Source organism: Schistocerca serialis, chromosome 6 (assembly GCF_023864345.2).
Source record: "Schistocerca serialis cubense isolate TAMUIC-IGC-003099 chromosome 6, iqSchSeri2.2, whole genome shotgun sequence".
In the NCBI taxonomy this organism is placed as follows: Eukaryota; Metazoa; Arthropoda; class Insecta; order Orthoptera; family Acrididae; genus Schistocerca; species Schistocerca serialis.
In genome coordinates this window covers 210115564-210132991 of record NC_064643.1, presented here as the reverse complement: position 1 = coordinate 210132991, position 17428 = coordinate 210115564, and the positions used below count along the sequence as shown (strand labels likewise).

The 17428-nt window shown below is 44.5% G+C and overlaps 1 protein-coding gene across 1 annotated transcript in view; it reads right to left on the bottom strand.

The window, feature by feature from the left end:
• The window catches only part of LOC126483885 (visual pigment-like receptor peropsin), a 165396-nt gene that overhangs the window by 30877 nt on the left and 117091 nt on the right, over window positions 1-17428 (bottom strand). The window contains exon 7 of the mRNA XM_050107142.1: window positions 3535-3660. Within this exon, the coding sequence (XP_049963099.1) occupies window positions 3535-3660 (126 nt within the window). The remainder of the gene's footprint in view (window positions 1-3534; window positions 3661-17428) is intronic.

Below are 17428 nucleotides of genomic sequence, written 5' to 3'. Positions count from 1 at the left end.
GTGAGGTCCAATCTAGTTGCAGGTACAAGATATAAGATATTTCCATTGCGTGTGGACTGCTGAGCTAGTTACTCAAGAGAGTTTTCAGAAAATGTGTTGTAAAATATTTTGTATGACTGTGTGTCTGACATCCCACTGCATATTCGGTAAGTTAAAGCCACCTCCAACTCTGGGCATTTCCGCAATATTGACCGTAGACTTCCTTTGAATGTCTCTAGAACTGCCACAGCGGAGTCGAGTGGCAGGTAAAAACATTCAACAATTAACTTGGTTTCACCTACAACTATTATACGCGACAAAATAACTTCACTGTCATACTCAACTTCGACCTCAATAGAGACGATATTTTTGTCAACTGTAATGAACACTCCGCCTCCTATGGTCACTGATCTGTCTTTCCGATATACGTTTCACGACTTGTTAAATATCTCAGGGCTTTCCACTTCGGGTTTCAGCCAGCTCTCTATCCCAAGAATAATTTGAACGTGAGAACTTTCCTGGAGGGCAGTAAATTATTACGAATACTTTGACAGTTTACTGATAAAATTTTGACAGCTGAAGTGTCTTTATTCTCAAGGCTGTCTGACTTCCCGTGCTGCGTATTGACTGGCGAATGTTCAACAGAGCACTTCAAACTACCGTCTACCTAAAAAACCCTTTCGTGCACTCCACAAGTTCTCTGCTGCTTCCTTTGTGTAGTGCACCCCTGACCTTCCAAGGGGAGACGTACAAATCCCCATTCGATAATGCAGGTCTAGAAATCTGCAGCCAGGACCGTCACAGAGTCGACGAATGCTTTGGTTGAGAATCTCCACTCGTCTCCAAACCAAAGATCCCTGATCAGCTCTGGGAATAATGCAGAAAATTGTGAGCTCTGCTTACAAGCCTGCAGTCATCACCACTTCCGCCAGCCGCCTGTATGGACTGAGGATGGCCTCAGAACTCATGCAACAGGCGTCAATGGTGTCGACGTGAGCCACAAAATGGTTCAAATGGCTCTAAGCACTATGGGACTTAACATCTGAGGTCCTCAGTCCCCTAGACTTGTAACTACTTAATAACCTAAGGACATCACGCACATCCATGCCCGAGTCAGGATTCGAACCTGCGACCATAGCAGCAGTGCGGTTCCGCTCGGCCACAGCGGCCGGCCGTGAGCCACAACTTGCAGATGACTGCACCCTGCACTCTCGATAGCCATAGGCAAGGCCGTCTTAACATTGTGTTTCATGTCCTTTTATTTCTTCTCTTTCACGATTCTTAAAGGACAACTTTTTGCTTTCTGTTTACTCTTGAATTCAAAAAATGTTCTGCATACTCGTTTTTCGTGTGAATCACGTTGAGAGAGAATCGGAAATGTCTTATTTCTGAATGTTGTTAGCGGACCTTCCAAATTATAACGACATTTCACTGCTACTGACGTGTACACTTGTTGGGAAAATACTTTGATAGGACTTCTAACAACATTTAAGGAAAGCACTTTTTCGACACCGTCCCAACGTGGGTTCAATGCACAATATCTAAAGAAAATATAATGCATTCAAGATTAAACATGAAATAAAACAGTACGCATCTGGGCTATATGACTCAAAATTGAAGAACTAAAGTGGAAAGGAAGACTGGTTGTGCTAGTACTGCGTTAATATTCTTTTATTTATTATATGATACAAAATTTATTTTACAACAGCAGCTTGATTTTGCCAACTTAGCTCCGTGAGGATCCGAACCGTTGAGAGACTTGGGCCCTCCATGAGGCGCTTAGGCTCCGGGAATCCCCCGCTCTCGTCTGGCCTGATAAAAAGATGCAGATTCGGTATTCTAACGGTATGTAATTACTACTCAGGCATCAGAGTAGCTACCCTATCTTGAGTGGTTACCGATGGATCGTTTGAGGTACAATCAGTTTTGTGTACTTATTGCCAAATTTTATTATGGGAGCATGGAACATCCTCCATCTCACCAAACTAGTTGTATAAAACATACACTACTGGCCATTAAAATTGCTACACCAAGACGAAATGCAGATGATAAACGGGTATTCGTTGGACAAATATATTATACTAGAACTGACATGTGATTACATTTTCACGTAATTTGGGTGCATAGATCCTGAGAAATCAGTACCCAGAACAACTACCTGTGGCCGTAATAACGGCTTTGATACGCCTGGCCATTGAGTCAATCAGAACTTGAATGGCGTGTACAGGTACAGGTGCCCATGCAGCTTCAACACGATACCACAGTTCATCAAGAGTAGTGACTGGCGTATTGTGACGAAGCAGTTGCTCGGCCACCATTGACCGGACGTTTTCAGTTGCTGGAAGATCTGGAGAATGTGCTGGCCAGGGCAGCAGTCGAACATTTTCTGTATCCAGAAAGGCCCGTACAGGACCTGCAACATACGGTCGTGCATTATCCTGCTGAAATGTAGGGTTTCGCAGGGATCGAATGAAGGGTAGAGCCACGGGTCGTAACACATCAGAAATGTAACGTCCACTGTTTATAGTGCAGTCAATACGAACAAGAGGTGACAGAGACGTGTAACCAATGGCACCCCATACCATCACGCCGGGTGATATGCCAGTACGGCGATGACGGATACACGCTTCCAATGCACGTTCACGACGATGTCGCCAAACACGGATGCGACCATCATGATTCTTTAAACAGAACCTGGATTCATCCGAAAAAATGACGTTTTGCCATTCGAGCACCTAGGTTCGTCGTTGAGCACACCATCGCAGGCGCTCCTGTCTGTGATGCAGCGTCAAGGGTAACCGGAACCATGGTCTCCGAGCTGATAGTCCATGCTGCTGCAAACGTCGTCGAATTGTTCGTGCAGATGGTTGTTGTCTTGCAAACGTCCCCATCTGTTGATTCAGGGATCGAGACGTGGCTGCACGATCCATTACAGCCATGCGCATAAGATGCCTGTCATCTCGACTGCTAGTGATACGAGGCCGTTGGGACTCAGCACGGCGTTCCGTATTACCCTCCTGAACCCACTGATTCCATATTCTGCTAACAGTCATTGGATCTCGACCGACGCGAGCAGCTATGTCGCGATACGATAAACCGCAATCACGATAGGCTACAATCCGACCTTTATCAAAGTCGGAAACGTGATGGTACGCGTTTCTCCTCCTTACACGAGGCATCACAACGCCGGCCAAATGCTGTTAGTGTATGAGAAATCGGTTGGAAACTTTCCTCATGTCAGCACGTTGTAGGTGTCGTCACCGGTGCCAACCTTGTGTGAATGCTCTGAAAAGCTAATCATTTGCATATCACAGCATCTTCTTCCTGTCGGTTAAATTTCGCGTCTGTAGCATGTCATCTTCGTGGTGTGGCAATTTAGAGGCCAGTAGTGTAGTAATATCAGAAATCTTGACCCCCTCTTCGACAAATTTTTGTGGTTACCCACGCTCATATCCAACAATAAATGCAAGCGTAAGGAGGAATCAATTCAGATTTAGGTTAGTGCACTTAGCATGTGCTCCTTGTAAAACAATCGCGTCACTCTGGCAGACGTACCTCAGAGCAGAGAGGAGCGATCATAATGAGCAGGGGCAGAGGGGAAGCGTCTGCTAGTGACATCAGCTGCAGGAGGATCTGTGGTGCGTGGAACAGCTCCAGCGATGCTACCAGCCAGGCCACCGTCTGCAAGCAAGCAGATAAACAACTTCTTCACACCAAACATTGCAATCATTAATCTCAAGAAGGCAAGTTTAACAAATAAATCTAGCCTACTGCTACCATTAATGCCATTAGTTGTCATACGCTGAACAATATACTACACCTTCATCTGCAGTTTTGCTCTACAAGAAACTCAGTGATGTGTGGCGTGTTTCCCATTGTCACTTCTCTCTTTTCCACTTACAGTAACAAAGTGGGCACAGGAAGAACGGCACTTGGTAAACGTGTCTTTGAGTCAAATCTTTCGAATTATCAGAGATGGGACATTTAAGTAATGAGAGTGATTTTCTTTGCAAGATGTGGCAACCCTGCAGGCTTGTGTAGGTACAATATCTTTGACCTTGGTCTATAAGCTGCTTATCGATGCAACTGCTCAGTCGTGAGTTGTGCTGTAATAAGTTAACACGTGTTTGAGTCTCTCATCACGGAAATGGAACCACATAATATTGTGCAACAGTATACCATTTCTTTTTGCGTTAAATTGGGTGAAAACATGACGACAACTTGTGGTAAGCTTCAGAAGGCTTTTGGAGAGTAGGTTATGTCAAGAGGTCAAGTTTTTCGTTGGCATAAAATGTTTAGTGAAGGCAGAACGAATGTTGAAGATGAAGACCGCAGTGGACCACCATCAACCTCACGGACGGATGTCAACTTGGCCACGGTGTGTGAACTCATATGATCTGATCGAAGATTATCCGTGAAAATGATTGCAGAAGAACTGAACATCAATCGAGAAACGGTTTGTCTAACAATAACTGAAGATCTTGGTATGAGAAAGATTTGGTCCCCAAAAATCTCCACCACAACAGCGAGAAACACGGGAAAATGTGGCAGCTGATCTGTTAGAGCAAACAGAAATCAATCCAGAACTGTTGAGCCGTGTTATCACTAGTGATGAAAGTTGTTTTTTTTTCAGTACGATCCAGAGATAAAACGCCGAAGTTCGAATGGTGCTCAGAGGGATCACCCAGACCAAAAAAAGCTCGCATGTCGAAGTCCAAAGTGAAGTGCATGCTTGTGTGCTTCTTCGATTCCAAGCGAATTGTTCATGAAGAGTAGGTGCCTCCAGGACAAACAGTTAACCAATATTACTACAAAGAAATTTTAGAAAGACTTCGTAAAAGAGTTCTTCGTGTCCGTGCCAACATTGCTGATAATTGGATTCTGCATCACGATAATGCGCCCTCCCATACTGCTCTGTCAGTACAGCAATTTTTAACCTCAAAACAAATTTCAGTACTACCACAGCCACCTTATTCACCAGATATCGCTCCGTGCGATTTTTTTCTATTTCCAAGAGTCAAAACGGCGGTCAAGGGACATCATTTCAAACAACACAAGATGCCCAAAAAGCTGTGACGAGGGTCTTGGAGGATATTACAGAAGATGAGTTCCAGAAATGTTACCATCAATGGCAGAAGCGCTGGAAAAAGTGTGTGCGTTCAGAAGGGAACTACTTTGAAGGAGACAACACTAAACTTGACTAAAACGGTAAGCAACATTTTTTTTCACATCAGTCTCATTACTTTATTGTCGCACCTCGTTCTTTTATGGTTTTTTTCGCCTGATGTACGTAGGAGGAAGAGATATATTGGTCAACTAACTCTTCTAGGAAATTATGCTCACAAAATTTTAAAAGGAAAATACAGTGTGATGCACAACGCCTCTGTTGTGATGTCTGCCACTGCAGTTGAATGAGCGTGTCTTACCAAACGAACTTGTGATGTGGTGTCCTTTTTGACAAGGGCCCCAGATAGAAGAGTAATATTCGAGAATCGGTCGAAAATGAGCTGCATGAGCTATATCCTTCGTGTTTGTATTATACACTATGTGATCAAAAGTATCCGGACACATGACTGAAAATGACTTACAAGTTCGTGGAGCCCTCCATAGGTAATGCTGGAATTCAGTATGGTGTTGGCCCACCCTTAGCCTTGATGACAGCTTCCACTCTTGCAGGCATACGTTCAGTCAGGTGCTGAAAGGTTTCTTGGGGAATGGCAGCCCACTCTTCACGAAGTGCTGCATCGAGGAGTGGTATCGATGTCGGTCGATGAGGCCTGGCACGAAGTCGGCGTTCCAAAACATCCCAAAGCTGTTCTATAGGATTCAGGGCAGAACTCTGTGCAGGCCAGTCCATTACAGGGATGTTGTTGTCGTGTAACAACTCTGCCACAGACCGTGAATTATGAGCAGGTGCTGGATAGTGTTGAAAGATGCAATCGCCATCCCCGAATTGCTCTTCAACAGTGGGAAGCAAGAAGGTGCTTAAAACATCAATGTGGACCTGTGCTGTGATAGTGCCACGCAAAACAACAAAGGGTGCAAGACCCCTCCATCAAAAACACGACCACACATAACACTACCGCCTCCGAATTTTACTGTTGGCACTACACACGCTGGCAGATGACGTTCACCGGCCATTCGCCACACCCACACCCTGCCATCGGATAGCCACATTGTGAACCGTGATTCGTCACTCCACAAAACGTTTTTCCACTGTTCAATCGCCCACTGTGGACGCTCCTTACACGAAGCAAGACGTCGTTTATGATTTACCGGCGTGATGTGAAGCTTATGATCAGCAGCTCGACCATGAACTCCAAGCTTTCTCACCTCCCGTCTAATTGTCATAGTACTTGCAGTAGATCCTGATGGAGTTTGGAATTCCTGTGTGATGGTCTAAAAAGATGTCTGTCTATTACACATTACGACCCTCTTCAACTGTCGGGGGTCTCTGTCAGTCAACAGACGAGGTCAGCCTTTACGCTTTTGTTTTGTACGTGTCCCTTCACGTTTCCACTTCACTATCACATCGGAAACCGTCGACCTACGGATGTTTAGGAGTGTGGAAATCTCGCTTAAGACGTATGACTCAAGTGACACCCAATCACTTGACGACGTTCGCGGAGCGCCCCATTCTGCTTTCACGATGTCTAATGACTACTAAGGTCGCTGACACCCAATATCTGGCAGTAGGTGGCAGCACACTGCACCTAATATGAAAAATGTATGTTTTTGTGGGTGTCCGGATACTTTTGATCATATAGTGTTGTTTCTACAGATTCTTCCAGTGATTGTCAGTCTGGGATATGCCTTTCTTGCGATTAGTTTTATTTGGTTATCCGCTCCTTACGCATATGCCCAAATATTTAACCGTTTCGTGATGTCGCTCAAGCCTCAGTTGGGCACTGGTCCATAAATAAGAGTCCGGGTGAGATACGGGCTCCATTATGAAAGTGTTAATTGTGTAACTGGTTCCAATGATTGTTCTGCGATCGTGTTATCATTCAGTGGAAAGTTTTCCCGCCTAGTTTTGTGGAATAAGTTAGATATGTTTATCATAAGGGTCAATGCCGAATCTCTGCACCAAGCGTTGATCCTTTGCAGGTCTGCCTGAAGTTCGCTACAGCTACTGAGCAGTGAGATTTCACTGTATGCAACAGCAGAATCTGTGAACTATCTCATGGGTCTTGGGGATTCCGAGGTTATCCACTATTTTGATCTTTTATATGTGTAGTATATGTAGCGAATAGTAATAGTCCTATAACATTCCCCGCGGGTACTTCTGAAGATTTCCGTCTGTTGAGAATGATGTGCTGTGCTGTATTTGCTACGAACTCTTCACTTCAGGTGCATAGCTATTACGATGCTCCGTAGGCCCAATTTTTTTTTTTTCGTCAGCTAGGTGACTGTGCAGAATTTTATCGAATATCGTCAGGAAAACAAGGTTACATCAGCCACGACTTCGGTATTTACTATGTTCTGGGTCTCATTGGTGCTAGGTTTCACACCACTGCTCTTGAGACGGGAAACAATGACGCCAATAACACCACCACGCTCGAACTTTCATGTATAAAACAGTTTGAAATGCCGAGTTTAAAAAAAAAAAGCTAGTTTTTTATGCAGCTAAATTTTTACGACGTCACATCTTCTGAATGTGTGTCGTACAATGATATAAGCGTGCAGGTACATGCAGTGGCATGTCTGGATGGTAACTGCAAAATGTGTGGCGAATAGAGTTGGTAGTAAATCATTAATTAATTATTATGTTACGTTGAAGTTTCACTCATGAACAGTGAAAATGAAGCACAAGATAAACATTTACCCTTTCATTATTTTCTGGGTCAGCGAAAAACCTTTTTAAAGATTTTAAATTATGTATGATGTTTCTTGGAAGTCGCTAGATGCTCTCATTCTCAAATACTGAATGAAATTAAATTTTTAAAAGTATTCTGTAATTGGAGCACAGTGATCTATACAAAATGCTAAAAATCAAATAAAAACAGACTCTACCGCTTTTTCATATTTTTTATCTGTTAGCAACTGGTTTCGACCCTTTCCTAAGTCCATCTTCAGACTTTTTCCCGCAATTATGGCTGCTGGTGGCGGCAGACGGAGCGCGATCCATCTACATCTACATCATACTCCGCAAGCCACCTAATGGTGTGTGGCGGAGGGTACTTTCGGTACCACTATCTGATCCCTCCAACCCTGTTCCAGTGAGTGGGAAGAATGGTTGTCGGTAAGCCTCTGTATTGGCTCTATTTTCTCGAATTTTCTCCTCGTGGTCAATTCGCGAGATGTATGTGGGGGGGAAGCAATATGTTGTCCGACTCCTCCTGAAAAGTGTTGTCCCGAAATATTCAATAGTAAATCTCTCCGTGATGCACAACACCTCTCCTGTAACGTCTGCCAGTGGAAATTGTTTAGCATCTCCGTAACGCTCTCTCGCCAGCTAAACGACCCCATGACGAAACGCGACGCACTTCGTTGGATCTTCTCTGTCTCCTCTATCAGTCCTGCCTGGTAGGGATCCCAGAGAGATGAACAATACTCAAGAATCGGACGAACAAACGCCTTATAGGCCACTCCTTTCGTGAATGAGTTACGTCCTTCAAATTCTTCCGATGAGTCTGACTCTGGTGTCTGCTTTTCCCACTATCTGTTTTATATGGTCATTCCACTTACGGCCACTTTGGGTAGTTACGCCTAGATATTTTACGGCCGACGCTGTCTCCTGTAGTTTATCATAAATAGTGTAGCTGTACAGTAGTGGATTTCTTTTCCTATGTATGCACAATATGTTACATTTATTTACGTTCAGGGCAATTGCCAGAGCCTGCACCAGTCATCAATTCTCTGCAGGTCGTTCTGCAAATTCTTACTCTCTTCTGACGTTGCTACTTTGGTGGAGAAACTGCATCATCTGCAAATAGGCGTAAAGAGCATCCGACGCTTTCTACTAGATCATTTATTTATATTGTAAACAGCAACGTCCTGTCACACTTACCTGTGGTTTCTGGATATTACCTATACATCTGTCGATTTAGTTTCGTTAAGAGCGACGTGTTGAGTTCTATCTGCAAGAAAGTCTTGAATCCAATCGCAGGTCTGCTCCGATACTCCATAAGCTCGAATTTTTTTCATTAAACGGCAATGCGGGACGGTGTCAAATGCCTTACTGAAATCAAGGAACACCGCATCAACCTGAGCGCCGTTGTCCAGGAGGAACAGAGCGAGCTGAGTTTCGCACGATCTCTGCTTGCGCAATCGATGTTGATTTTTATAGAGGCGATGTTCACTTCCCAAAAGCGTCATAATGCTTGAACATAAAACATATTCCAGAATTCTACAACAGATTGACGCCAACGATGTAGGTCTATAATTGTGTGGATCTGTCTTACGGCCTTTCTTAAAAACGGGAATGGTCTGCGCTTTCTTCCAGTCGTTAGGTACCTTTCGTTGCCCAAGCGATCTACGATAAATTAATGCTGGAAGGGAAGCAAGCTCTTTCGCATAATCATTATACAGTCTTATAGGTATCTCATCTGGTGCTGAAGCCTTCCCGCTACTAAGCGATTGTAGCTGCTTTTCAATTCCGTGTTCAGTTATCTCAGTATCTGCCATTTCAATGTTCGTACGACGATTGAAAGGAGGAACAGTGTTAAGATCTTCCGCAGTGAAACAACTTCGGAAGACCGAATTTAGTATTTCGGCCTTCTCTCTATCTTCCGTTTCGGTGCTGGTGTGGTCGCTGAGAGAATGAACAGATGATTTTAACCAACTTACTGATTTTACATACGACCAAAATCTGTTAGGTTTTTGCTTAGGTCGATAGACAATGTCTTACTTTCAAAATCATTGAACGCTTCTCTCATTGCTCTCCTTACGCTCATTTTCGCTTTGTTCAGCTTTTGTTTGTCAGCTAGGTTTTTACTTCTCTTGAATCTGAGATGGTGCTCTTTGTTTACGTAGCGCTTTTCTGACACGGCTATTACACCATGTTGGATCTTTACCATCCTTTAAAACCTTACTCTGAACCTACTTGTCTAGGCCATATTGAACGATGCCTTTAAATTTTTCCATTTGTTCTCCACATCTTCGTCCTCATCACCGAATATTCGATGCTGACTGCTGAGAGATTCTGAAATTTGTATCTTGTCAATCTTGTGAGCAAATATATCTACCTACCTTTCTTAACATTCCTTGTAGGACCCATCATCATAGTTGCTGTTACAGTTTTATGATCACGGATACCTTCCTCTCCATTAACTGATTCGATAAGTTCAGGTCTCTTAGTTTCAGGGGGGTCTAGGACGTTACCCTCACGAGTTGGTTCACTAACTATCTGCTCAATGTAATTTTCAGATAAGACATCCAGAACAATGCCATACAATTCCCTGTCTCTGGCACCAGTTTTGATGGCATAACGCTCCCGATCTATATCTGGCAAGTTGAAGTCATTCCCTATTGCAACGACATGATTAGGAAAATTAGTAATGATATTCTGCAAGTTCTGTCTGAAGCGCTCTACAACCACAGGCCCTGACCCAGGTGGTCTATGAAAGTATTCGATCACCATTTTTGACTGTTCTTTGATACTCTATTTCACCCATATTAATTCACATGCGGAATCCTTGATAACCTCACAAGATTTTATCAAATTTTTTACTGCAATAAACACGCCGCCACCATTGGCGACTAACCTATGCTTACGATAAACATTCCAATCTGAACTTAGTATTTCGTTGTCATTGACGTCTGGTTTCAACCAGTTTTCTGTTCCCAATACTATCTGTGTATTATAACCTTCAGTAGCGATACCAATTCTGTGACCTTTCCTTGGATGCTCCTGCAGTTTACTAAAGTCGTATTAATCTTTTCTATCTCTGATCTGCGAGGACCATGATTCTCTGAGGTCGCTGTGGCTGATTCAACAGGAAAATCGTCTTTTATTCCAAGGGAGGGGTTCTCTAACCTAAAAAAGCTCCATGTGCACGCCACACGTACTCCGCTACCCTAGTAGCCGCTTCCTGCATGTAGTGCACGCTTGACCTATTGAGGGGAACCCTACAATTCTCCACCGGATAGCGGAGGTCGAGAAATTCGCATCCGATACCGTCGCCGAGTCGTCTGAGCCTCTGGTTTAGACCTTCCAATCTGCTCCAAAGCAGAGGTCCGCGACCAGTCTTGGGTATGATGCTACAAACAGACAGCTTAGCCTGCACCCTGCGTGCGTTGCTAGCTGCCTTCACCAAAAAAGCCAGCCGCCAAAAGGAGCCGAGGATGGCCTCAGAACCCAAGCGGCAGGCGTCATTCGTGCCGACATGTGCCACTACATGCAGCCGGTTGCACCCAGTGCGCTCGATAGCCGCAGGCAGGGCCTCCTCCACATCACGGATGAGACCTCCCGGCAAACATACCGAATGAACACTGAAATTCTTTCACGCTTTACCTGCTATCTCCCTGAGGGGTTCCATCACCCGCCTAACACTGGAGCTCCCAGTGACTAGCATACCCACCCTCTGTACTTTTCCGGACTGGGCCAACTGGAGAGGCATCCAGTGCTGACTCAGAGTTATCATCAACACTGGGTAACACCTTTTGCTAAGACGTAGGGAGCCAGCCGCACGGCCTACTCCCTCTTTCGCCTTTCGCCCAGTGACACGCGAACCCACCACTGTCTGCCACCCACTCTGGAGTGAGGACGGTCCGGTCAGATGTTGTGTATCAGAAGCCGCAGCGACGTCTGGGTCACCAGGGGATTCCAGTGGCACCAAAGGTGTCGTAGGTCTCGTCACTAGCGCCCCGACGTCACCGCAATTTTGAGCATTAGCTAGAAGCTTGTCGACGGTAGCTAACGCAGCTTCCACCTGTTTACGAACAGCAGCTAACTCTCCTTGTATCCGCTCACAACAAGCACACTCTCTGTTGTTGTGGTCTTCAGTCCTGAGACTGGTTTGATGCAGCTCTCCATGCTACTCTATCCTGTGCAAGCTTCTTCATCTCCCAGTACCTACTGCAACCTACATCCTTCTGAATCTGTTTAGTGTATTCATCTCTTGGTCTCCCTCTTCGATTTTTACCCTCTACGCTGCCCACCAATACTAAATTCGTGATCCCTCGATGTCTCAGAACATGTCCTGCCAACCCATCCCTTCTTCTAGTCAAGTTGTGCCACAAACTCCTCTTCTCCCCAATTCTATTCAATACCTCCTCATTAGTTATGTGATCTGCCCATCTAATCTTCAGCATTCTTCTGTAGCACCACATTTCGAAAGCTTCTATTCTCTTCTTGTCTAAACTATTTATAGTCCATGTTTCACTTCCATACATGGCTACTCTCCATACAAATACTTTCAGAAACGACTTCCTGACACTTAAATCTATACTCGATGTTAACAAATTTATCTTCTTCAGAAACACTTTCCTTGCCATTCCCAGTCTACATTTTATATCCTCTCTACTTCAACCATCATCAGTTATTTTGCTCCTCAAACAGCATAACTCCTTTACTACTTTAAGTGTCTCATTTCCTAATCTAATTCCCTCAGCATCACCCGACTTAATTCGACTACATTCCATTATCCTCGTTTTGCTTTTGTTGACGTTCGTCTTATATCCTCCCTTCAAGACACTGTCCATTCCATTCAACTGCTCTTCCAAGTCCTTTGCTGTCTCTGACAGAATTACAATGTCATCGGCGAACCTCAAAGTTTTTATTTCTTCTCCATGGATTTTAATTCCTACTCCGAATTTTTCTTTTGTTTCCTTTACTGCTTGCTCAATATACAGATTGAATAACATCGGGGAGAGGCTACAACCCTGTCTCACTCCCTTCCCAACCACTGCTTCCCTTTCATGTCCCTCTCTAGCCATATCAAATTGTGTATAAAATAGATATAAGGTCTTAAATGGTGCTAGTGAGTTTGAAAATATACCAAAGGAGAATCAAGTAACAATAAAAGTTGCTGTGCAAATTTCTAACTGTACTCTGAGACTGCAAGCTATTACAATTGACCACCTTACTTCTATAGACCTCGCTCCGTCTGCCGCCACCAGAAGCCATAAGGTAGGGAAAAGCCTGAAGATGGTCTCAGAAAGGGCCGAAACTGGTTGCTCACAAAAAATCTGAAAACGCGATCGAGATTGTTTTTACCTGACTTTTGAATGACTGTAGCATGGGTAATTTGAGCTCTGTGAGTTACGGTGTCTCACGATATACACACAGTTTCTAATTGTAATGCTTACTGTGCTAAACCAGTTAATTAATAGGTTGTGACAGCATTTTAAATTTTTAGTTTTGGCCAATTATAGAAAATAATGTAAATCAAATTTCCTTGCCCCTGGAAGTCATTGTACAGGTAGCCTGCAATTGGGGCTATGCATCGGGTTAGCCATTTAGTAATATAAGAGTGCATTAAAAAGAATCGTCAGATTTGGCATGTCTATAATTCTGAAACTAATAAACATATACAATGAATTTTGTTGTTTGATGAACAGGAAACCCAAAAAAGTTTTTTTTCCATACATTTTCATAGGTGTTCAATATGCTCCCCTTGAGGTGCACGGCATATCTCAGTGCGGTATTTAAATTATCCCCACACTCCAGCGATCATGTCTTGCGTTGCAGCTTCCACAGCCGCTGTTAAGCGATGTCTCAGTTCATTCATTGTTGTTGGTGACAGAGTCTCTTATAAGCCGACACAAGAAATAATCACATGCAGCTAGGTCCAGTGACCTTGGAGGTCAGTAATGTATGGCTGAATCATTTGGTCTAGTGTGACCGATCCATCGTTCAGTAATCCTTCGATTTAAAAACTCCCTCACTTGCAGATGCCAGCGTGGTGGTGCCCCATCCTGTTCGTAAATGAAGACATTCGAATCAGTCTCCAACTACGAGAAAAGAAGGTTCTCAAGCATATCGAGATATGAGTTCCCTGTAACATTGTTCTCGGCAAGGAAAAATTGACCGTACACCTTTTCCCGTGAAGCTGCACAAAACACATTAAATTTTGGAGAGTCCCTGTCAGGTTGTACAACTTCACGTCGTTGTTCCGTGCCCCATAGTCACAGATTATGACGGTTCACCTTTCCATTTAAGCACGGAAGGAAAGTGTCATCCTCCATCTTGCCAAGAACGAAATTGCCGAACTCTACACGTTGTTGTTTGTCACCTTCACGAAAAGTCTGCAGTAGCTGAATTTTGTACGGTTTCATGTGTAAACGTCGATGAACCACACGCCAGACGGACATCGGGGGCATGCTGAGCTGTCGAGTTGCACGGCGAAAGGATTTGTGCGGACTCCTTGTGGAACTATGGCGGATGCGTTCGACGTCTGTGTCAGATACTCGGAGACGGCCCAGCGATTTGCCTTTACACAAACAACTTGTTTCTCGGAATTTCTCATGCCCTCGTCTAATGCTCTGTGCTGTAGGATGATGCACACCGTCCCTAGTACGAAAGTCACCCTGAACAGTTATTACTGACCCGCTCTGCGCAAAACGTAGAACACAAAAGCTTTCTGTTGTCCTGACACATTTAGAACTGAAATGGGCGCACACTGCTGCTACCTAGCGGGAACCGTGTAAAACTCGAGAGTTTGCTCTTTCCAATAGTACGTTGTTCATCTACATCTACATCTACATCCATGCTCCGCAAGCCACCTGACGGTGTGTGGCGGAGGGTACCTTGAGTACCTCTATCGGTTCTCCCTTCTATTCCAGTCTCTTATTGTTCGTGGAAAGAAGGATTGTCGGTATGCTTCTGTGTGTGCTCTAATCTCTCTGATTTTATCCTCATGGTCTCTTCGCGAGATATATGTAGGAGGGAGCGATATACTGCTTGACTCTTCGGTGAAGGTATGTTCTCGAAACTTTAACAAAAGCCCGTACCGAGCTACTGAGCGTCTCTCCTGCAGAGTCTTCCACTGGAGTTTATCTATCATCTCCGTAACGCTTTCGCGATTACTAAATTATCCTGTAACGAAGCGCGCTGCTCTCCGTTGGATCTTCTCTCTCTCTTCTATCAACCCTATCTGGTACGGATCCCACAATGATGAGCAATATTCAAGCAGTGGGCGAACAAGCGTACTGTAACCTACTTCCTTGAAACTTCCTGGCAGATTAAAACTGTGTGCCCGACCGAGACTCGAACTCGGGACCTTTGCCTTTAGCGGGCAAGTGCTCTACCATCTGAGCTACCGATGCACGACTCACGCCCGGTCTCACAGCTTCACTTCTGCCAGTATCTCGTCTCCTACCTTCCAAACTTTACAGAAGTGAAGCTGTGAGACCGGGCGTGAGTCGTGCTTCGGTAGCTCAGATGGTAGAGCACTTGCCCGCTAAAGGCAAAGGTCCCGAGTTCGAGTCTCGGTCGGGCACACAGTTTTAATCTGCCAGGAAGTTTCATATCAGCGCACACTCCACTGCAGAGTGAAAATCTCATTCTGGACCTACTTCCTTTGTTTTCGGATTGCATTTCCTTATGATTCTTCGAATGAATCTCAGTCTGGCATCTGCCTTACCGACGATCAACTTTATATGATCATTCCATTTTAAATCACCCCTAATGCGTGCTCCCAGATAATTTATGGAATTAACTGCTTCCAGTTGCTGACTTAATATTTTGTAGCTAAATGATAAGGGATCTATCTTTCTATGTATTCGCAGCACATTACACTTGTCTACATTGAGATTCAATTGCCATTGCCTGCACCATGCGTCAATTCGCTGCAGATCCTCGTGCATTTCAGTACAATTTTCCATTGTTACAACTTCTCGATACACCACTGCATCATCTGCAAAAAGCCTCAGTGAACTTCCGATGTCATCCACAAGGTCATTTATGTATACAGGGTGTTACAAAAAGGTACGGCCAAACTTTCAGAAAACATTCCTCACACACAAATAAAGAAAACATGTTATGTGGACATGTGCCCGCAAACGCTTAATTTCCATGTTAGAGCTCATTTTAGTTTCGTCAGTATGTACTGTACTTCCTCGATTCACCGCCAGTTGGCCCAGTTGAAGGAAGGTAATGTTGACTTCGGTGCTTGTGTTGACATGCGACTCATTGCTCTACAGTACTAGCATCAAGCACATCAGTACGTAGCATCAACAGGTTAGTGTTCATCACGAACGTGGTTTTGCAGTCAGTGCAATGTTTACAAATGCGGAGTTGGCAGATGCCCATTTGATGTATGGATTAGCACGGGGCAATAGCCGTGGCGCGGTACGTTTGTATCGAGACAGATTTCCAGAACGAAGGTGTCCCGACAGGAAGACGTTCGAAGCTATTGGTCGGCGTCTTACGGAGCACGGAACATTCCAGCCTATGACTCGCGACTGGGGAAGACCTAGAACGACGAGGACACCTGCAATGGACGAGGCAATTCTTCGTGCAGTTGACGATAACCCTAATGTCAGCGTCAGAGAAGTTGCTGCTGTACAAGGTAACGTTGACCACGTCACTGTATGGAGAGTGCTACGGGAGAACCAGTTGTTTCCGTACCATGTACAGCGTGTGCAGGCACTATCAGCAGCTGATTGGCCTCCACGGGCACACTTCTGCGAATGGTTCATCCAACAATCTGTCAATCCTCATTTGAGTGCAAATGTTCTCTTTACTGATGAGGCTTCATTCCAACGTGATCAAATTGTAAATTTTCACAATCAACATGTGTGGGCTGACGAGAATCCGCACGCAATTGTGCAATCACGTCATCAACACAGATTTTCTGTGAACGTTTGGGTAGGCATTGTTGGTGATGTCTTGATTGGGCCCCATGTTCTTCCACCTACGCTCAATGGAGCACGTTATCATGATTTCATACGGGATACTCTACCTGTGCTGCTAGAACATGTGCCTTTACAAGTACGACACAACATGTGGTTCATGCACGATGGAGCTCCTGAACATTTCAGTCGAAGTGTTCGTACGCTTCTCAACAACAGATTTGGTGACCGATGTATTGCTAGAGGCGGACCAATTCCATGGCCTCCACGATCTCCTGACCTCAAACCTCTTGACTTTCATTTATGGGGGTGTTTGAAAGCTCTTGTCTACGCAACCCCGGCACCAAATGTAGAAACTCTTCGTGCTCGTATTGTGGACGGCTGTGACACAATACGCCATTCTCCAGGGCTGCATCAGCGCATCAGGGATTCCATGCGACGGAGGGTGGAAGCATGTATTCTCGCTAACGGAGGACATTTTGAACATTTCCTGTAACAAAGTGTTTGAAGTCACGCTGGAACGTCTGTTGCTGTGTGTTTCCATTCCATGATTAATGTGACTTGAAGAGAAGTAATAAAATGAGCTCTAACATGGAAAGTAAGCGTTTCCGGACACATGTCCACATAACATATTTTCTTTCTTTGTGTGTGAGGAATGTTTCCTGAAAGTTTGGCCGTACCTTTTTGTAACACCCTGTATTGTGAATAGCAA